This window comes from Protopterus annectens, chromosome 7.part0 (assembly GCF_019279795.1).
Source record: "Protopterus annectens isolate FY-2018-M chromosome 7.part0, PAN1.0, whole genome shotgun sequence".
NCBI lineage: Eukaryota > Metazoa > Chordata > Ceratodontiformes > Protopteridae > Protopterus > Protopterus annectens.
Genome location: NC_056739.1, coordinates 104,745,634 through 104,768,260, shown reverse-complemented (window position 1 = coordinate 104,768,260; position 22,627 = coordinate 104,745,634). Strand labels below are relative to the sequence as shown.

The 22,627-nt window shown below is 44.2% G+C and overlaps 1 protein-coding gene across 3 annotated transcripts in view; it reads left to right on the top strand.

The window, feature by feature from the left end:
- Nucleotides 1-22,627, top strand: part of BRPF3 (bromodomain and PHD finger containing 3) — a 1,617,494-nt gene that overhangs the window by 1,234,742 nt on the left and 360,125 nt on the right. For all 3 annotated transcript variants that reach the window (XM_044076533.1, XM_044076534.1, XM_044076535.1), the window contains one exon: nt 17,864-17,961. In XM_044076533.1, coding sequence (XP_043932468.1) covers nt 17,864-17,961 — 98 coding nt within the window. The remainder of the gene's footprint in view (nt 1-17,863; nt 17,962-22,627) is intronic.

Genomic DNA, 22,627 nt, shown 5'->3' with positions numbered 1-22,627 from the left:
AGCTGTGTCTGATGAGGTTCGGGATAAAGTAGCTCCCAGCTTCCCATCCTGGAGTCTATCTGTAACTCTTCCATGAGACTTATTGCTCATGCAACCAAAGGGACGACTAGGGAAGCAGGTTCCATCATAACCATAAGGAGACATGCCTGGATGAGCTTGTGTGAATTTGCAGAGCCATTTAAGTCTTCATTCGTCAATGTCCCATTTGAAAGATCTTCCCTTTTTGTTCCCAAAGTCAAAGATACCTTGGCCAGGTGTGAAAAGGGTGGAAACACCCTGTCTGTCGTGGGCGTACATTTCTCTGTTCTCCAACACTCCTATTTCAGGAACCAGAGAAGTGGAAGAATGTGGTTTAAGAAACCCCAAGGGTTTTTTCAGGACACACATGGTACTGACTCCCCTCAGGGCAGAGGGGGAGCTATAATGTAAGACTCTGACCTCGTGGCAGAGGTGGCCCATAAACCCTACCAGAACTCCTGTAGGGAGGCCCGATTGCTTGCCTGTGGAGGCAGTTGGGGGAAGACTATCCTTGCACCCACTAGCCTGGCAAAAAATAATCACAGATACATGGGTGCTAAGGATCATTGCCAGAGGATAGTACATTCCCTTCGTTCTCACTCCAAAAACAAGAAAAAGAAGAATCCCTGATGTTCCACCCAATCAGAGGAATCTGGCAGCCCTGGAAATTCAAAAGCCACTAGAAAAAGTCATCCGTTCCACCACACCAGATAGGATCTGGATTTTACTCAAGATTCTTTTTGGTGCTAAAAAAGACAGGGGACTGGAGACCAATTTTGGATCTCTGCATTCTGAACAAGTTTGTTCGGCAGACAAAATTCCAGATGGTCATGATTCAGTCTATTCTCCCCTTCTTAGGGAAAAGACGATTGGATGTGCTGTATAAACCTCCAGGATGCGTATTACCACATAAAAATGGACAAGCACTCCAGAAGGTTTCTCTGCTTCCAGCTGGGACCCAGTCATCATCAGTTAAGAGCTCTGCCCTTTGGTGTCACCACAGCCTCCCCAGGTGTTCAAGTGTATGGCAGCAATAGCATGGATTCAGAGTGTTTCCATATTTGGACGACTGGCTCCTTACCGCTCCCAGCAGGCATCTACTCGAACAAACAGGAGATTTCACCCTACATATTTGTTCTCATCTAGGTATAACGGTAAATCTCGCCAAATCTCCACCAAGTCCGACTCAACAATTGGATTATATAGGAGCGTGCCTAAATACAACCTCTTGCATAGCCTCCCTTCCTTTTCAGACTGCAGAAGATAAGTTCTCAGGTAGACATTATTCTCTCCAATGACTGTTCCTACTCTTATTAGCTCTACAGACTCTAGGATCCATGGCAGTGGCAATCACATTGGTTCTGCTAGCAAGGTTTTACATGAAAAATTTGCAGTGGCTTCTTGGCTCCCACTGTTCCATCCTCACTCATCCCCTGACTCGTCTCATCCAAATTACCAACCATTGCAAGAAGAACTTATCTTGGTAGATGGAATCCAAGGAAATTCTTTTGGGCTGACCATTTGTTTCACCCTAACCCAAGGTCATAGTGACCACGAACACCTCTCAGATCGGGTGGGGGGTGGGGCATTATCAGGGAAGAACAGTCCAAGGCACTTGGTCCCTGATAGAGGCCAATCTGCATATTAGTGTCCTAGAACTGAGGGCAGTGCTCTTAGCATTGCAAACCTTTCAAACTGCCCTCCCTTTAGGAACAATTGCAATGCAATCAACATGTCAGTAGTCTGGTACATCAACAAACAAGGCAGAACCAAGTCTTACCCCCTGTGTCAAGAAGCTCTCAGGGTATGGCACTGGACAGTCTCTTCAAATTGCTTTCTGGTAGCAATGCACATCCCAGGGAGCTCGAATGTAATAGCGGACGAATTGAGCAGTTGCATTCTCCTACCTCACGAGTGGTCTCTCAATCCCAGAGTGGCGAAGAAAATTTTCTGTCGCTGGGGCCAGCCTTGCTACGACCTATTTGCATCACCCCTGAACAACAAGTGCAGCAGCTACTTTGCCCTAATCCACCCTTGGGGGGGAGTCCCCAAGAGATGCTGTCCTTCACAATTGGCCCTCAGGACTACTCTATGCCTTTCCCCTGTTCCACTAATACCTTTCTTCTTGAAGAAAGCCATTAAGATTGAAGAGCAAGGTGATTCTCATTGCCCCAGTCTGGCCTTGCCAAATTTGGTTCCCCTTTTTTTGTCCTTACCTACTTCAACGTCCATGGACTCTGAACCCGGATCAAGGTCTCCTGTCCCATCCTCAGGAACTAGTTCACCCCAGACTGAAAAACCTCAAGCTTACAGCTTGGTTGCTCCAATTCCATTGATTGCCAGGTGAAATAACTTATCTTCTCCAGTTCGAAAAATGTTGTTGACTTCCCATAAGCCTTCCACGAGGAAGCTCTACCTCAGTAAATGGAAAAGATTTTCTGTATGGGCATGCATTAATGGATTTGATCCTTTTTCGGCCCTGGTTGAAAAGTTTTTACAATTTTTTTATTTCTCTCATCAAACAGGGAGCTGCTTCTTCTGCTATCAAAGTTTAGCTTGCTGCTATTTCTAACTTCCGTGATGGCTTTGAAGAACATCCGTTGTTCTCACATAGGCTGTGTGAGGTTTTTCTGAAAGGATCCTTAAGATTAAAGCCTCCTTATTAGGGACCCTCTCACACCCTGGGATCTCGCTATGGTTTTACAGCCCTTGGTCCATTCTCCCTTTGAGCCAGTGGCTGCTTGTGATTTGAAATTTCTTTCATGGGAGACCATTTTCTTGGTAGCCATTACATCCGCTAGAAGGATTTCAGAGATTCATGCGTTATCCTCAAAATCTCCATATTTCATTTTTCATAAGGACAGTGTATCACTAAGAATCAATCCATTCTTTCTTCTAAAAGGTAGTATCCGAGACTAACATTAATCAAGCCATTGAATTACCAATCTTCTTCCCTAATTTCTCTAACAAGGGAAATTATTGCTTACACTTATTAGATGTTCATAGACAATTGCACTTTTATTTCAACAGAACTAAAGACTTCAGAAAGTCGGACCAGTTATTTGTTTCCTTTTCAGGTCCTTCCATGGGTAAACCAGTTTCAAAGGTCACATTAAGTAAGTGGTAAAGAGAATGTATAAGCTTTATCTACAATAAGAAAAATCTCCAATTACCAGCCCAAGGTTGCCTATAGCCACGTCAGCTGTTTTCCACTCTAAGGCAGCAGCAACTTGGGCTTCTCCACATACCTTTATCACTCATTACAAAGTGGATCTGGTCTCCAGGGGAAGAGCATCATTTGGTTCTATGGTGCTCAGGAATATCCTATAAGGCCTCCCAAGATACAAGGTAGCTGGGGACTCTGTCCCATACATCAAGAATAAATGAAGATTGACGACATCAGATAAAGACATTATGGACTTACCAATAATGTTCCATCTGTGTTGTCGATCTTCATTTATCCTTGACACCCCACCCTCCTTCCCCTTCCTTCAGACTCCTTGAAGGAACGGACTTTAGTCCTGGTTATTTATTTCATGTATGACCTTGGACATAGCTCTTCAATTGTTATAGGACTATTTTTCCTTATCTTTCATTATAGCTGCAAACTCATTCTGAGGTAATCTAGAAAGGGGCATTCTGGGTAGGGACTTGACTCTAGAGTGTTTGGTTCAAGCGAGCTGTTATAACGGCCGAGTCGGAACAGAGTCCCATACATCAAGGATAAATGAAGATTGATAACATAGATGGAACATTATGGTAAGTCCATAACTTCTTTTTCTCTTCTGTCAGGTGTACAGTGAATAGTCATTTTCCACAAATACTCTACTGTCTCCAATTTTTAATACTTTGCCCTTCATCCACAGTTTTGTCAGGATCAGCTCTTTCTGCTGGCATGATAGCAGCAAAGACCCGAAATAGTAAAAATGCATTCTCATGGCCAGGTTTGGAGCATTGTGCCCTTTCAATTAACAAGTCCTTCTATGAAGTACCAGTTCAGTTGCTTATTTGTGCTTTCATGAAATTATTGCAGTTTGTTCCTTCCAATTTCTCTGGTACAGCAGAAAAGCTCAGGTTTTCTCTGAGTGCTATGTCCTCTAGCTCTACCATTTTTTGAAACAGCTGTTTTTGAGCAGTCTCATACTCATCCAGCCTTTTCTTCATTTTGATCTCTGATTTTTTCAGTTTTATCAGTTCCTTCTAAATTATGGGAAGCCGTCTTTTGTACCAAAGCTGGAGTTTAAATTGTTTGCTGAACAGCTGCAGGATTCTTCCCAGTTAGTGTTTTATCTTCACTTTTCTAGTTGATTTTCTTTCAGACTCTGAGTTTCTTCTTTGCTGGCATCCAGAGAGTGTACTTACTAGCCAGCAACTGAATTTTACTAAAACTATCAGAGTTATTAGCCATTATCCCTCGGTTTCTTTTTTTCACACTGGGAGAGTTGAAGTCAAGTTGTCGATCATTGTGCAACCATCTTGGAAACCCTGCTGTTTGAGATTATTGTCAGAAATATGTTTAAAATTTCTTTCTAAACTTATGTATAGTATATCAATGCTTTCTTGTTTTTGTCCTAGCACTCTGCAGGTGTTAAAGATTTCCTTTTTTATTCTGCAGTAATTTAACCTTTGCCAAACCTTCTAAATATTGTTTCCCTTTTCCCATATTCCTTCTGCCTCATTTCTAAAATGCTTTTGAAAACAGTTTTCAATTTGTTCCAAGCACCAGTTACCCCTTCAGACAATTTCCATCTGCTCTAGTAGGTGTAGAATTTTAACTGTTACAGATTCCTTAAAGTCTTGTCTTCTCAGTATGAATGGAGGAAAGCACACGTGTGTCTCCCTTAATTTATTACCTTGCATCTCAATTTATTACCTTGCATTTCTATCCTATTCCTGACAGAGGCATGGTCAAATACAGTTATTGGATGAGTGGCAGCACTTTCAATCAATTAACATGTTTCTATATATAATTCTCTACTAACTGTCCCAATTGCTGTATCCTGGGGAAAAACCTGTAAATTCTATTTGAGCTTCTTCCACCAAAGTAATATCCATACAAAATGCTTTCATGCACTTCTTTTATAATCTCCTCTCCCTAGTTGTGATCTCCCTTTTAAACCCTTCTGATACATCCTCACTGTTATAGTTCAAATTCCATTCACCACCCATTATTAAATACCTTGTTAAAATTTTATTTCTTCCAAAATCCTTCTCAGCTGAAACATCTTTGCCTTAGAAGTATAAATACATGCAAAACTTCTCACTGCCACAAATCTACCACTGCTTTTTTTTTCCCCTCCTGTCACTCTGTTACTGATTAGAGCCCCTCTTCCTTTGTCCGTAATATTCTGCTAGTTATTCAGCCTGAAACCTTGCCTTATTACTTGCACATGTTCATGCCTAGTTGGGAAACCCTTGCTTTATCAAGTTGATGTGTTCACTCTTGTCAAAGTGCATCTCATCTAGCATTATTATTTGTACCCTCCGCTTTTTACTGTTGGTCATGGCTTTTACCTTTTGTCTGTCCCAGTAAGGCCATTTACATTACATGTTAATATTAACAGTACAGCTATTCTGACAAGGGAGAATTACTGTCATTGATATTGCTTAACATTTTCCCCAAAACTGTTTCCTCTAGCAACTTGCATAATCATAATTGCAGATGGCAGTTGGAAGTTGTGTATATTATCAACTTTTCTTCCCTTTTAGAACTAGATACATTTTTTAAATGTAGCACTTCATAACATACACATACCCTTCCCATTCTAATACAAATTATACATAACTATACAGTTTAAAAGAAAAGTATTATAGTCCTTCCAGCTAATGCGCCATTCTGTGACCGTTCACACAGGTTTTGCCTGCTAAAAACCTGACATTGTTCATACTTCAGTGTGTGTTTTTCGTCTCTGGCTGTTTTAATTTTAATGCCACTCTGTTGCAGTGTTTTTCTCCCTAGCATCGGAAACAACTTCCATAAATTTAGTGAAGTATTAATTTTTGATAGCTTTAAGAAAAACGTCCTGACCAACCTTCAGCTAATAAACTAATGCTATGACTGTATATTCAGTTCTTTCAAATACTTGATCACAATATAATGAAATTAGTACTTTGCAGTTCTCCTATTCTCCTTTTTTGTGCATGTACCACAGTGTTACAATTTACTGTTCCAGTGACCTTCCCCAAAAAAGATAGGGCATTTAGGAGTACAGCATTTGTGATCAACCTGCCTCTCACCTACCCAGTGTCTGATGGTCATTGATTTGCAGTCGCTGCGGAGAATTTTAGAAATTTTTTGCATCAACACACACTGATAGAAAACTTCATTTAAACACTTTTTAGTGTATGTTGGTGGCCTTTTAGAAAATGCTTTTTTATTGTTTGCTCCCTCACATTGATTTCTGATTTGTTATGGAAGAACTAAACATTTTTGAGGTTTGCCACAGCTTATTTCAATTTACTGCATGTGGTGATTATTTTTTTGTGAAATGTTAAGTAATTATTTCTGCAGTGTGTATCAATTTGGCTTCACCATTTTCTGTGGTTGGATCTTTCCTGTACTACAATTTTAATTGCATTGTACAGAAATACCCTTTTTTTAACTACAGGATAACAGTCCTACCTTAAATTTTCTGGATGGTATGACTTTTTGGTTTCTTCTCTGAGAGTATGGACTTTTCTGTTTGTACCAAGTTAGGTATTATTTTACTAAGTATTAATCTTGGGTACTTTATACAAGAAAATTTCACTGTGGGGTACCGAGTGAAATAAGAATACCAAAGAAGCTAAAACACAAGGTATACAAAACAGTGGTGTTAATGCTTCCATATGGCACAGAAACCTGGGTACCTCTCTCACCCAGTTCATCCTTCTATTTTATTTTAGTCAGTAAAAACTAAATGAACACTCTAGCCAAGCTAGAACTTCCACTGCATGATCTCTCAAACCACTTGTGTCAGAGGCACATGGGATATATGCAGTGTATGGCGATTCTGAATGCCCATGACTTATTTCTTTTTAAGTTGTTTCAGTGGACAGTCCTGTGGATATGCATATGTTATGGCCTCATCAGCACAGCACAAGCAGAGTGTTTTACTAAGCATAAGAAACACAGGGCTGTTATACCCAGCTGATGTCCATTACCATTAGGGTGACTGCAAAATATTCCGACTAACAAACTAAAACAGAGTGAGAAGGCCACACAGAAAAAACAGTCAGTAAAAACTAAATGAAAACTCCAACCAAGCTAGAACTTCCACTGAGTGACCTCTCAATCCGCCATATAGCTAAAACGCCTGATGTTCATAAGGGTCATTTGCATATGTTTCATGTGCCTCTGATACAAGAGGTTTGAGAGGTCACTCAGTGGAAGTTCTAGCTTGGCTGGAGTTTTCATTTAGTTTTTACTGATTGTTTTTTTCTGTGTGACCTTCTCACTCTTTGTTTTAGTTTTATTTTAGTCAAGAATCTTTATTTTGGGATATAGATAAAGAAAATTTTTTTTTTCTGTATCTGACATTCTAGAATGAATTGCTGTTTGATGTGTACACACAATAGATCATTGTTTTGTGAAATAAATATGCTTTCACTTTGCAACACCCAAGCTGTCATCCCTGCAGGGAATTCTGACTGAGTAGTATCAGCAAGAAACTACGATCCCTCATAAAATCATCCAAGGCTAGCTTCAAAAAGAACCTAAGTGGAAACTCTCAGATCTGCTCTGAGTTAGTGCAGAATGGCACAAAATACACTGAACCAACTGATATTGCCAACATTCTGGCAGACAGGTTTAGTGAAAACTTCACCCCCTAAAGGCCCATAACCATACCAGAAGAATGTAGTGCCCCAGCAATCACTGACACACAGGTTAAAACAGCCCTATACAAAGCCAAAAATACAGCTTCAGTGGGACCAGACGGTGTCCCAGGCTGTGTCTTACATGAGCTCCAAAATGAACTAACCCCTCACCTAAACACACTGTTCAAACTCAGCCTCTCTACAGGCTACGTACTCATAGAGTGGCGCACAGCAACCATTATCCCTCTCCACAAAGGTGGAGCCACAACATACCCCGGGAACTATCGCCCTATAAGCCTGACTAGCCTGGTCTGCAAGGCTATGGAGCGCATCATCATGGAATTCATTAACAGCGACACTGGGAACCTTCAGACATTGTAACCTACCCAGTTTGGCTTTGTTAAGGGCAGATCATGCCTCCTAAACCTGGTGGGCTTCTTTGAGACAGTTACCAAGGCTTTAGACGAGGGAAAGGAGGTCCACACAGCCTACCTAGACCTCGCAAAGGCTTTCAACACCATTCCCCATTCTGGTATTATAGACAAGCTCACCAGCCTGAACATAAACCCCTTCGTCACGAGATGGGTTGCCATTTGGCTCACGGATAGAACCCACACGGTGAGAGTTGCAGGCTCTAGGTCCGACTTTAAACCAGTTACAAGTAGCGTCCTCCAGGGCTCAGTCCTGGGACCCCTCCTGTTTGGTATGTACTTCTCAGAGGTACAGGCAAGCACATGAGGACTATGGCTGACCAAGTTTGCAGACGACTGCAAACTGGGGGCCATAATTGACTCTCCAGCTGATACAGACATCCTCCAGAAGGGTCTCACTGAGACGGATACCTGGTGTCAAAATCATGGCCTCAAGCTAAATGCCAAAAAGTGCATTGTCATCCCCTTTGGAAAAAACAAAGTACCCGCGAACTACCACATACGTGGTAGTCCCCTAAATACAGAAAATGTAATAAGGGATCTGGGGACCCAAGTAGATAGTAATCTCTCCTTTGATAGTCATATTGCCAAGGTGATTAGAAAATCCTTCTATGTGGTCCACCTAATCACAAAAGGGTTCGCATCTAGAACAAAAGAGGTTATTGTACCCTTCTACTCATCAGACCCATCATACAACTCCCCATTTGGGATATACCTTACAAGACACCTGCAACAGCTGGAAAGACCACAGAAGTACCTCACCAAGAGGATTACTGGCCTCAAACATATGCCCTATGCAGCCCGACTGAAGAAACTCCAGCTGTACTCGGTTGCATACCGCTTACTCAGAGGTGATCTCTGCCTGACATACAAGGCCATGTCCAACCCAGAATTGATGGACATGCTCCACCTAAAAAAACAAATCCCCAAGAGCCACACGCTCTAGGGATCTAAACCTCACCACAACGATAAATAAGGACGTGCTGGTGGGATAGATTCCTGTACCAGAGACTCTCCATGCTTTGGAACAGGATTCCAATCTACATTAGGCAGAGCCCCTCACTTACACTCTTCAAGAGAAACCTTGAGTGGATGGGAAACAGAAAATTTACCCCGGGGATCACATGGCTCTGCTGGACCGAGGCACAATCTAAGGGGAAGGCGAAAGCCAACACATTCTGGCTAGGCTTATAGATGCCCTCGGGCAGACAGCCTAGTACTTGCCTATGAACCTATAATCAGAGACCATAAAAAGGAGTGGGGTTTATGCAGGTGAGTCTTGCACCTCTATCTCAGCACCTAACCAAAGTTCAATATCTTTGATGTTTTCTCAAATAGAAGATGCTATTACTTAGAGAAATTCTGATTGAGAAGAGGAACTTGCTAGGTGGGAAGACTAGAATTTTACGATTACTGTTTCAGTGGTCTTTCCTGAAAAGTTTTCTGTTGTTGTAGCTGTCTTAACACATTAGCACTGTGACAAGTACATTGCAGAACTGTACTAAACAGTGGTTTCCAAGTGGCTTTTTGACTGTATTCTTTTCTCAAGTGTGAAAAATGTGGAGAAACACTGCAAGGTCATCTTAGAGTGCCTTCTCAAAGAATTGTTAGATTCAGTCAGCAGCAGCAGCCCCATTTTACATGGGGTTAAGGGTGCTGTGTCAGCTGTTGCTACCCCTTTTGGTTCAGAGGGACTGTACTATATTCTTAAACAGTTATGTCTAACTGTCACACAACCTCTCTCAGTTCATCATTCTGTTGACTGGACTTCCTCATCTTTCTATATTTCCCAAATCTGCTGTACCAGATCATCTTCTGCTTTCCTGCACATGTGACTGAACTACGGTAATCTGTTTTCCAAGACCTTTTCTGCAACTGGAGCTATGTCCTCATTCTTTTCTCTGCCCTCACAGGGTACATTCTACTACCCATCCCTAGCACTTCATCTCTATCTCCTCATGCTTCCTCACCATTGTACCATCCTTGCCCTATGAAAGCATTAGTAACACCACTGTTTTGTATACCTTACTTTTTGGCTTCTTTGGTGGTATTCTTTCACACAGTACACCCAGCATTTCATGCTGTCTGGCTTCACCACCTCTGGCTCTAGCTTTGACTTCTCAACTTCACCACCTAGATACTTGAAGCTGTTAACCACTTCCAGTATGTTCCCTTTTTATCTCGGTTCTATAGATCAACTGCCTTCTTCTAAAACGTATCTTTGAATATTTGCAAGACTGCTGCTCAGTCATAAACACCTGTGGAAAACATCGTATTTTAAGCATGACTTCTAGGTATAGGCTCTTTTGAGAGCTATGGTTAACAAGAGAATGTTTTCATAGGACACCTATGGACTATTGAGATGAGGACTTTGTCCTTTCTGTTCCTGCACCTGGAGTGTTTCAGTGTCAGATGCAAAATTTTTGTTTGCCTACTGGTTGCAGAATGAGTCCAGCCTTCTATACCTCTACTTTTTTTTATCTTTGTCCAAAATTGCATTATCCCAGTAGTGCAGTGCATTGAGGGGGTAAAAGCTGGGATTTGGCAGCCTGTGAAAGTTTTGTGTGTGAGAGAAGTCTTATGTTGGTGACATCAGAGACAGCTGTTTTGTTCTCATAGATCAAATGTTAAGGTGAGAATCCATAACACTTTGTTAGGTAGTCCAATCTCACCTTCATTTTTACATATAGGTTTGGAGCCGATCCTCGACTCTGACTCGGCTGATTTTCAAGCTCAAAGACTTCTGGTTGGCTCGTGGCTAAGCAGGTATCCCATGGTGCACCAGTGCAATCCCCAGATCTCGTTTGCCGCGTCGACGAGTTTGGATGTGCTTCTCTTGGCTCTGGCTAAGTCTTTTGCAATTTTTTCATTCATAAGTGGGGTTTTTTTTTGCATATTTACTATTAGTATAGGTCTTTACCTAAATTGTTTTGTGGTCTTGTTTGAACTTAGTAGTTAGTATCCTGTGTTTCAGTAGTTAGGCGCCTTTGTGCCTTTTTTGCCTAGATCGTTAGTTTTTGGCAGTTTCACCGTTCTTAATCAACAGGGCCTCCTATTTATTATTGTACTATTAACTTGTTGATTGTAACTTGTTGGCTTTGGCGGGGATCTGCTAAAGTCTTATTTAGGATTGTGGTTGCAAAGTTTTTCCTGTTACTGAACGTGTGTGTGTGTGTGTGTGTGTGTGTGTGTGTGTGTGTGTGTGTGTGTGTGTTATATACTTGGTCTGTTTGAGTTAGAAGACCCAGTTTCTTTACTCAGGGCTATGCCCGTTTAACTTAGAGGACCTAGTCCTCATGTAACCCTATTATTTGTAATTTTCATTTAAAAATTTTCCTGTGTGACTGAATCTCTGTGTCTATCTGTTACAAAAACTTGGTCTGTTGTAGTTGAAAGACCTAGTTTTCTCTTTCACAGGGTAGGCCCGTTTAACTTAGAGGACCTAGTCCTCGTGTAATTCTTCTGCAGGGCTAGGCCCGTTTTAGTTAGAGGACCTAGTCCTCAGTTATTCTCTGTTTCTCTTTTCTCCTCTGATTTTGCTTGTGTGTCAGCAATGTATAAGGATAGCAAGGAGCATAAACCCTCTGGGTTCAAAAAATTCATGAAATGCTCCCAGAAAATGTCATTAATGGATGGCCACAGTAACTGTGTCTACTGCTTGGGAGCCATCCATTTGCAGGAATCATGTTTGTTCTGTCATGCTTTCTCTCCTAGAGTGTTGCAGGAGAGAAAGAGCAAGCTGATACTCAGGGGTCTTCTGAAGCCAACCTTCGAGGAAGCCTTATCTGGTTCATCGGCTTCTTCTTCTTAAGTCTTCAAAATCCAGATCTGACTCCAAATCTAAAGCTTCAAAAAGGCCTTCTCCGGCACCGGCTGGTGTCTCGGAGCTGCCTTCCAAATTAAAAAAATCTGTCTCCTCGACTCCTCAGTCTTCAGAGCCGAAGGAGAGCACCATGGTTTCAGAGTCGGTCACAGGTGCTTCGGTGCTGATTGGTGAACCTTTGGAAATAGTTGACTCTACTGCTCGGAGCCGGTCTGTAGAATCCCTACCGGTCTCCTTGCTAATCAAGTTTCCAGTGCGTGCTAGGTCAAGATCCCCTACCTTATCTTCCAGGAGCCTTTCGGAAGAAGATGTGGAGAGGGTAGTACTGAGACTCCTGAAGTCATCTGCTCTGCCTAAATTTTTGTTGGCTCTGACCCAGTCGGCTCTGGAGCCACTCGAGCCAGTTTTGCTCTCATCTGTTATTCCTCCTCCGAGCCATGTTGGCCTTTCGGAGCCGGAGTGCTTGTCATCAATGGAGGAACCCTCGGTTCCGGCTCCCCTTGCTGCTGCATTGGAGCCGAGTTCGGCTCCGATACGTTTGGCTTCGTCTGTCGTGTCCAGGGACCGAAGCTCTTCTGTCGGCATCGATAGGGAGGGTTTGAATCGATGATCTTCGGTTCTGAGCCTTCGTCTCGGTGCTTCCGCCAGGGTGAGCTCAGACCCTGCATGTGTCTCGGAGCCGATGGCTCGGGCTCCGGCACCATCCTTTGTCTCTTCGGAGCGGGGAGCGTCTTCGGAGCCGGAGAGGTCGGCTTTTGTGGTGATGAGTGTGCTCTCTCAATCTACAGCACCTGCCAGTGGTACAATCACTCTTCCCCCTAGGGCTTCCCACTTCGGTCTTAGTGCCTACTCTCTCCGGAGACAGCAGAAACCCGCATCCTCAGGAGCCACTGGCTGGTGGTCCCCACTCTTCCGAGGCCCCCCTAGAAGGTCCCTCTGAGGAGCCTCCTTGGAAGAGGTTATGCAAGAGGAAGCATATTGACTCCCAGCATGAGTCTCTGACATTGGACACTGACCTCGAGGAGTCTGAGGGATCCCCCAAGTCGTCCACTGATGATGTCTCTTTTGTGGACATCCTAGAGATCCTTAAACAGAGGTGCGATTGGTCCCACTTTCGACGAACTAATGGATCTGGTTAGTCAGAAGGTGTGGGATACTCCCGATGCCGTGAAGCCAGTTCCCAGAAGACCAAATAAGTTCATGTCTGCCCCTCCTGGAAAAGAATTCTTGTCTAAGGGCGTTCCAGTAGATGCCATGGTGGTGGCGGCGGCCACGAAGAAGGAGTTGGCGGAGACTTTTTCCTCTGTTCATCCACCAAACAAGGAGTCTCAACGGATGGACAGATTTGGGAAGCGTGTATTTAGTTCAGTGGCATTTACACTTCGATCTCTGAACTATCTTACCCACTTCACAAGATTGCAGAGGGATCTTCTCAAGGAGTTAAGAGATTCCATACAGGGTGCTTCTCCTGAGGGAGTCCCTGATAGGATCTCTGCTCAGTTGTCCACCCTAAATTCGGTAGTTAACTCCTCCATGAGGCTTATCTCCCATGCGGCTGATGTAGCAAGCAGAGCAGCGGGTTCAGGAGTTGCCCTTAGGTGCCACTCCTGGATGCGCTTGTGTAATTTTGTAGAGCCTTTTAAGTCCACCTTCACCAACGGCCTCGTTTGATGGTTCCTCCTTGTTTGGTCCCAAGGTGAAAGAAACACTCGATGTGAGCAGGAAGGAAAGACTCTCTCTACTGTGGAAGTCCGTTTTACCGTTCCCTCTCAACCATACCCCAAAGGTCAAAGGGGAGGTAAAATGTGGTTCAAGAAGTCCCAGAGGGTCTTTCCAGACACACAGAGTGAATCCTCCTTCAGAGGCAGAGGAGGAGGAAATGGTAGACGTCGCCCTAGAGGCAGGGGCGGTCCGCAATACCAGCAAGGCCATGATCCCTTTCGAGGGGGGCCTTATCAGCGCTCCTGATGTGGAGCCTGACTGCATTTCTCTTGGGCCAGTCGGGGGTCGCATCTCTTTGTATGCAGAAGCCTGGCTAAATATAACCCAAGACAAGTGGGTACAAAGAGTTGTTACCAGAGGGGCTATATCATACCCTTTTCCCTTCCACCGTTTGTTCCCAAAAAGATCCCAGATGTTCCACCCAATCACAGGGATCAGGCAACTGTGGAGATCAACAAGTTGTTTTCAAAAAAGAGTCATCCAGCCCGTCCCAGCAGACCAGACAGGATCCGGAACTTACTCCGGAACTTACTCCAGGTTCTTTTTAGTCCAAAAACGAACCGGAGACTGGAGGCCAATTTTGGACCTCAGCAAATTAAACGAATCCGTGAAGAAGGACGAGTTTCGGATGGTCACACTGCAGTCGATACTTCCGTTGTTAGGGAAAGACTATTGGATGTGCTCTCTGGATCTCCAAGACGCCTACTACCATATAAAAATGGACAAGGCGTCGAGGAGATATCTGCGCTTCCGGCTGGGAGCCAGCCATTATCAGTTTCGTGCACTGCCCTTTGGTCTCACCACAGCCCCCAGGGTGTTCACCAAATGCATGGCAGTAGTGACAGCTCACCTGAGACATCAAGGATTCCAGGTGTTTCCGTATTTGGATAACTGGCTCTTGACCGCCCCCACCAGGCATCTACTCATCCAAAACAGGGACGCCACCATTCAACTTTGTGCTCAACTAGGGATCTCCATAAACTGGAAAAAATCTGCATTACTGCCCTCGTAATCTGTGAATTTTATAGGCGCAGAGGTAGACACAGTGGATATGGCAGTTCGTCTCCCTGCCGGAAGAGCACAAAACCTCATCTCACAAGTTTAGCGTCGTCTTCTGCTTCGGAAAGGTCAAAGCAAAATGGATTCTTCAACTTCTTGGAATGATGGCCTCAACCATTCTGTTAATACCTTTAGCCAGGTTGCACATGAGAATTCTTCAATGGCTCCTGTTCTCCCAGTGGTCATTTCAATGTCTACCACTGAGTCACCCTATGCTGCTGACGGAATCATGCAAAAAGGACCTTCATTGGTGGATAGCCCCCAACAACTTGTTCACGGGAGCTCCCTTTGTGCCTGCCCAACCCGTTGCCACTGTGACCACGGATGCCTCCCAGGTCGGGTGGGGGGGCATCATCTTAGCAGGACTGTCCACGGCACATGGCAAGAACACAAGGCTCATCTGCATATCAGTGTTCTGGAGATGAGGGCAGTGCTTCTGGCGTTGCAAGCACTTCAGGACCTTCTTCCTCCAGGGACGATTGCGATACAATCGGACAACATGTCGGTTGTGTGGTATATCAACAAACGGGGCGGTACCAGATCTTACCCACTCTGTCGAGAGGCCATGCGAGTTTGGGAATGGGCAATTTCTTCCCAGCGCTTTCTGGTGGCAACGCACACTCCGGGGACAACCAACGTGATAGCCGACAAACTAAGCCGGGCAATCTTACTGCCTCACAAGTGGTCTCTGAAACGGGAAATAGTGGAACAGATTTCCCGAAAATGGGGACAACCTTGTTGCAACCTTTTTGCCAGCCCACTCAGTGCCAAGTGCAGCAGTTATTTTTCCCTAATTCCCCCTCAGGGGGAAACACCCAGAGACGCTCTGGTCCACAATTGGCCCACGGGACTTCTATATGCTTTTCCTCCATTCCCTCTTATCCCCAAAGTGATTCAGAAAGCCAGTTGGCTGGGAAGCAAGTTGATCCTCATTGCTCCTTGCTGGCCTCGTCAGGTCTGGTTCCCCTTCCTCGAGCCTCTTCTCCTGGACGACCCTTGGATTCTGGACCCAGTTCCAGATCTATTGACCCACATGTCGGGTTCGCTACACCCCACTCTCCACACCCTCAAATTGACAGCTTGGCTGCTCCAGTTCCATCTCTAGTCAGGCTTCATGATGTTTCTTCATCAGTGTCCCACATTCTCTTATCCTCGCATAAACCCTCAACCAGAAGGCTGTATGACAGTAAATGGAAAAAGTTTTCTATTTGGGCACAGAAAATGAACATGGATCCTTACACCACTCCCATTCCTGTGATTCTGGAATTCCTTTCGGAGCTTTTTCAGCAGGGATTTGCCGCGGCCACCATCAAAGTACAATTGGCCGCAATCTCTCATTTTTGTTTAGGGTCTCCAAATGTTAACCTTATGTCTCATAAGCTATGCAAGACTTTCTTGAGAGGAGCCAGTTTACTGAGACCACCATTACAAGAACCTGTGGCTTCTTGGGACTTAAATTTTGTGTTGTCCAAATTGACATCCCCTCCCATTGAACCGTTTCATTCATCTTCCTTAAAATATTTGTCTTGGAAGACTGTGTTTTTAGTAGCTATTACATCAGCCAGACGCATATCTGAGCTACATGCCCTGTCTATTAAGTCACCTTATTTAATCTTTCATAAAAACAGGATTTCTTTATGTACCAATCCTTCGTTTGTCCTACTGCAACATTAAATCAGTCCATTGAGCTTCCAGTTTTCTTTCCCAATCATTGGAATGCAGCTGAATATCGCTTCCACCAGCTGGACGTTCATAGACAGCTACGTTTTTATTTGCAACGGACCAAAGAATTTCGGAAGTCAGATCAGTTATTCATTTCTTTTTCCGACTCCAGATTGGGCTTATCAGTCTCTAAGGTGACATTGTCTAACTGGATTTCTAGCTGCATAGCCTTCATCTACAGTTAGGAGGGCAGACCTTTACCCAGCAGGATCAAGACTCATTCTTCCAGGTCTCTGTCTACCTCTGCAGCCTTTCAAGCCAGGGTACCACTTGATCATATCTGTGCAGCAGCTACGTGGGTTACCCCTCACACCTTTATTACTCATTATAAGTTGAATTTGGCTTCTAGGGGTAGAGCATCCTTTGGCTCCACGGTGCTCAGGAGTATTTTCCAATGAGCCACCCAAGAATAAGGCTAGGGACGCTGTCCCATATGTAAAAATGAAGGTGAGATAGGACTACACAACATAAAGAAGTTATGTACTCACCATAACGTTCCATGTTGGTAGTCCATCTCACCCTTCATTTTTACCAACCCTCCCTCCTACCCCCATTCTGGAAGATCTGGAAGTAATACTTTAATTTTCTTGGTTGGTGACCCTTTAGTATTGGTTTGTTGGTTAGGTTTTTTTTTTCTGTTTCTAGCGAGCAGCAAACAAGATCTGGGGTTGCAGTGGTGCACCATGGGATACCTGATTAGCTACGAGCCAACCAGAAGTCTTCGAGCTTGAAAATCGTCCAAGTTGGAGCCGAGGATCAGCTCCAAACCCATTTGTAAAAATGAAGGGTGAGATGGACTACCAACATGGAACGTTATGGTGAGTACATAACTTCTTTTTTTTATTCTGAGTAATTCTTGATGCTTTGAGAAATTTCACTGTAGTTAGAACAATTCTTAGTAAATGTATTCTTTTGGATTCCAGTGAAATTTTAAGGAATAGTTTTTGAAGAGTGCAAGCATACAGATTAAAACAGTTTTTCAAGGTAGACTCTATTTGATGTATTGTTTGAGTAGAAAAAGGCAAATAAGGAACTTGAGTAATTAGATGATGCTTGTGTTTTTTTTACCAATCAAATTGCCTTATTAACCACTAACTTATGTCAGACTTTGTTGTGTTTCAAGTCTTCTCAGTCATTTATCCTAAAAGATGATGTACCATAGAAAGAGGTATGAAATAAAAGAACCTATTGAGTTTCAGGTCTAGTATCAACATCTGAGATGCAGCATGTACTGTTTAAGCCAGTGAAGGTTTGCTTTGTTAATTTGTCTGTCTGTCTGTCTCATTCATAGTGGCTCATCCCCTCCAAAACGTAGTCGAGGCAAGCCTGCCCTGTCACGGATTCCATTTTTGGATGGCATAAATGGAGATGCTGGGTATGGTGCTTCAGGTGAGTTAGTGTTTATTGGCAGGAAAGGGGAGTGTGTGTGTGTGTGTGTGTGTGTGTGTGTGTGTGTGTGTGTGTGTGTGTGTGTGTGTGTGTGTGTGTGTGTGTGTGCGCGCGCGTGCATAATTTTCTTAATGTGTATGTGATTTAAACTCTTCCTGTCTGCTTGCAGAGAAGCATTATCTGTTTTTGACAGCTTGTCTCCTGCATTGTCAGTTTTTACAGTCTTATATTTATCTTTGTTTCAGAATGTCATGACTTCTTTTGCATGTTTAGAACTTGTTCCCTGAGTATCGAAATGGTTGTTCTGTGAGCGGTTGTGTGTATTTTTAAAATCGTAGCATGCCGTGCAGTTTTGCAATGTGATTGTGCTCTAGTTTACTGGTTTGTAACTGATCCCATGGTGGAGACAAAGCTGACATCATTACTAAAAAGGAGCCTGGTTAAAAAGGCATGACAAGGGTAAAATTAATGTGCTTTTTTTCATTCTTGCATGGGGAAATGACTAATTAAGGACCTTAGATTGATTAGTTTTAAGAGAGAGCAAGTAAATGAAAAAGAATATTGAATGTCATAAACTTTTCCCCTAGCAAATGCGTGTCTGTATACTAAGCAACAACTCTGCAGCTGGCCTTCATGTCTCCATGAAGACAATCTGATAAAGAGAAACTGGAGACAGTCTAGTGGAAGGGGACTGACTGAGGGAAAAAAAAAGAAAAGTGAAATTGGGTAGGACATAGTGTTCTCTGAAAGCAGTCAGGGGTTTTCCCAGCTGTGAGAGCCTTAAAGATAATATTAAACCAATTAAACTTGAAGTTTTCTCAAGTTTTTTTTGGAAATGCAATGGGGATACTAATATAAACAGAGGCTTTTTTTTCCTTTTTCTCCCTTCTCTCTTTTTCTTTGTTCAGTTTTAAGAAGTTTAGGGACTGCAATGAAGAAAAAAAATAAAGAAGAGGATGGGGGGGGGTCTGGTTAAGAGAGTATGACAAGAAAAATCAGTGTGCTTTTTCCCATGCTTGTATAGGGAAATGAATGTGTTAAAAAACATGGGCGTTATCCAGTAACAAGTTTATTACAAAGCATGTAAATGAAAAATAATTTTTAATACTGTAAGGCTTTTTTTCTGGTAAACAAGGTACCCTTCGCAGTTTTGTGTCTGGCTTGCATGTCACTAGAAGACAGTTTGATAAAGAGAAATGGCTTTGAGAAAGTGTCTACTGAAAGCATTAGAGTGTCATCTCAACTGGGAGAGCTATAAAGATAGTCTAAATCAAGTGGCACTTACTAATAGCATAGGCTGTACCAAGCGTCTTAGCATGACTAACCTTTCTTTTTGGTTAACTCTTGCCTGTCTGTGTGGCTTATCAACTTAGAACGTTTGATGTTAAGTTGTCCATCTCACCTTCGTTCTTGCTGTTTGGGTTCAGAGCCAATCCTCTGCTCCGACTCGGTCATCTTCTATAGCTCGAGAGCTGTTTACTGGCTCGAGGCTACCTCTTATCCCAGAATGCCCAGCGTCAGCTACCCAGATCTCGTTTGCCGCTTCAGCTGAGAGGTTGCTTCATTACTGGCTCAGGCTTAGTATAGTTTTTTCTATTATTGTAATTGTTGTTTATTCTTAAAAATTTGTCAAGTTTTTTTATCAAGTTTTTGTCTAGATATATTACTTTATCCCTTATCACTTTCTTGTGTGTTGTACCTTTGTTGGCCATCGCTCCATAACTCGCAGGCCTTCTGTTTCCCCTGAACTCGTTTAAATTAGAGTCCCCCCCCCCTTAGGACAGCTGTATAAATTAGAGGCTCTCCTTTCTGTTCCTTAACTGTAAAAAAAAAAAAAAAAAAAAAAAAAAAGACTGTTTGTTTCTTAGTTTTTGTAGTATGGAATTTTCTTATTGTTGTTGTGGTTGTTGTTAGGAAAATGTCTGAAGATACCAAGGTATCTGGCTTCAAAAAGTGTGACTCATGCTGTCAGAAAATGTCTCTGACAGATGGGCACACTAGTTGTGTATATTGTTTGGGCGCTGTTCACCTGCAGGACTCCTGTTCTATATGTCACGCTTTTAGTCCAAGGGTCCTGCAGGAGCGCAAAAACAAATGAATCCTTCGGGGATTGTTGAAGCCTCAGGATTCTCCGACTAAAAGTACTCAGCCAGCAAAATCCCCCAAGTCTGTCAACCCATCGGCTCCACCTTCGGAGACGACTCCTTTACTTGACCAACCAAGTATGTCGGTGCCGGCTGGCACCGACAAAGCAACTCCTCCGTCGGCTCCATCTGCTATTTCGGAGCCGTCTCAGAGCCATAAGAGACTGAGGTCTCCATCCTTGGAGTCCATCCACTCGGCACCTCAGTCACTCTTGTTACAGAGTGAACGTAGCCATCATTCTTCCCACTCCTTTCGATCCTCTAGATTATCGGCTAATGATGTGGAGAGAGTAGTAAGTAGGGTGCTTAAGTCACAGGCACTGGCAAAATTACTGTCCAGCCCACCTCAACAGGTATCAGTTCCAACCGCCTCTATTTCCATTCCTCCTCCGACTACATTGAGCTCGGAGCCGGAGACCATGGATCCGCAGGTAGTAGAACCGGCGGCGCCGATCGGCATCTCTCCTTCGGTTCCGATGGCTCTGATTACCTCGATTGTACCTTTTATCGAGGGATCTGAGTGCCGGGGCTCTCTCGTCGGCTCCGAGGGGGGGAGTGGCATCGGACCCTTGTCCGACCCTGTTCTCCCCCTCGGAGCTTCGGCACAGGTGAGCTCAGCTCCAACATCGGCCTCGGAGCCGTCACCCTCGACGCGGAGAAGGACTCCTGTTTCTTCGGAGCCGGACCTTTCTCTGCCTAGAGGTCGGGACGCCTTTGAGGTCGTGCAGAGTGTGCTGTCCCCCGAGACAGCTCTACTGCCAGCTCCATCGGCCGCTTCCCCCCGTGGTGTCTGTTCCAACCTCTGCTCCTCCACTAGACCCCAAGTGTAGGGAACCTATGCCCCAGGACAACCCATTGGGTGATCCCTCTTCTTCCGAAGCCCCCCTGATCACTAGGAAGAGCCTCCCCTGAAGAAGAAGTGCAAGAGGAAGCACATAGACTCCCCTGAGTCTGTCATCTCAGTTACAGACATGGATGAATCGGAAGGGTCCCCAAGGTCCCCCTCTGAAGACGTTTCCTTTTTGGACATCCTTGAAATGCTTAGACAGAGGAGGGACTGGACTTCCCTAGCCCCTACCGTGGATGAGTCTGTATACCTGGACGCATTCAGTTCCCGACCTTCCACCTCCTGGGTTATCTCCTCCTTTCGATCCACTCATGTCTGTAGTGGCTCGAAAGGCTTGGTCAGCTCCAGATGTTCATCGTGTTACACTGCTGCAGTCATTACGTCAGGTGGTCCCGCAAGTCGGCCTGAGTTCCAAAGTCTTGGTCCGGCGTCGGTTGCTGTCGCTTCTTCCCTGACGTCAGTACGACAGGGGTATATAAGATGCAGCCGACGCCATTTTCTTCAGTCTTTCTTGCCGCGCGGTGCCCGAAGCAACAGCAGTTCAAAAGTGCAGGTCGGCCGACTCCTGAGATTTTCATTCCGAATCCAGAACCGAAGTCTTCTACAGAGCTAAGTACCCCGTTGGGGAAAATTTTTCTTGCCTCAGACCGATGTCAGTAAAATTTAATAACTGTACTTCTTGTGGGAAGCAAATACCTCATAAGGATTTCCATTCCTATTGTATCCCATGCCTAGGCCCAGACCACGACATCACAGGTTGTCAGTTTTGTGCTAGGTTTAACAAGCGCACTATTAAATGTCGGTTTGATTTTGCCTGACATTATTTTGGCAGAAAATTCAATTATACCATGCCGTCGGAACTACCGACGACCGGAATACACATAAAGCGCAAAGACAAGGACAGGCATCCGAGGCCCAAAACTGACGACGAAGCCTCTTCTAGGCCAGTCGCTGGTTCGCCGGTTTTCAGTGAGGCGCCTTCGCAGCCCCTGACGACCGCATCTTTAGAACCTCAAGCCGCCACTGACTCCCACATGGAGATGGCTGGGCCTTCGGATGCACCAGATTTACAGCCTACTGAGACTAACCCTTCAGAGGGATCCGGAGTAGCTGAACAACCCGTAGCTTCAGAGGGTGTTTTCAGACCTACTCAGTTAACCATTAAATTTTCTGCTAAGTCTAAAACTCCTTTAAAAACAAAGAAACCAATTCAGCATTCACCAGGTCAGGCCTCCATGCCTAAGAAACAAATGCTCAAAATGGCCGAAGATCCCATCCCCCTCCTGATAAAAGGCCTAGACAGGATGTGGACTATGACTCATCCGACCAGGTATCCATCCCTTCAGATTCATCCTCAGACCTAGGATACTCTTTACCCCCTTATGAGGATTCTGATGCTGAGGAATCAATTCCTTCAGCCTCTCCGCCAGAGGACTACTCCTTTGGGGAAACCTTGCATACCATGAGGGAGCATTTCCATTGGGAGAGCCAGGATTATTCAGAATCCAAGAAAAGGCTTCGAGATTTCCTTTTATTACCTCAACACAGACCCCTTGCTATTCCGCCAGTGTTGGACATTGTGGATGATGTGTATACTGAATCCAGTTTAAATCCGGATTCTTTACCTCCTGCTCCAGTTAAGCCTGACAGATACTACAGAGTGCCTGACTCTCAC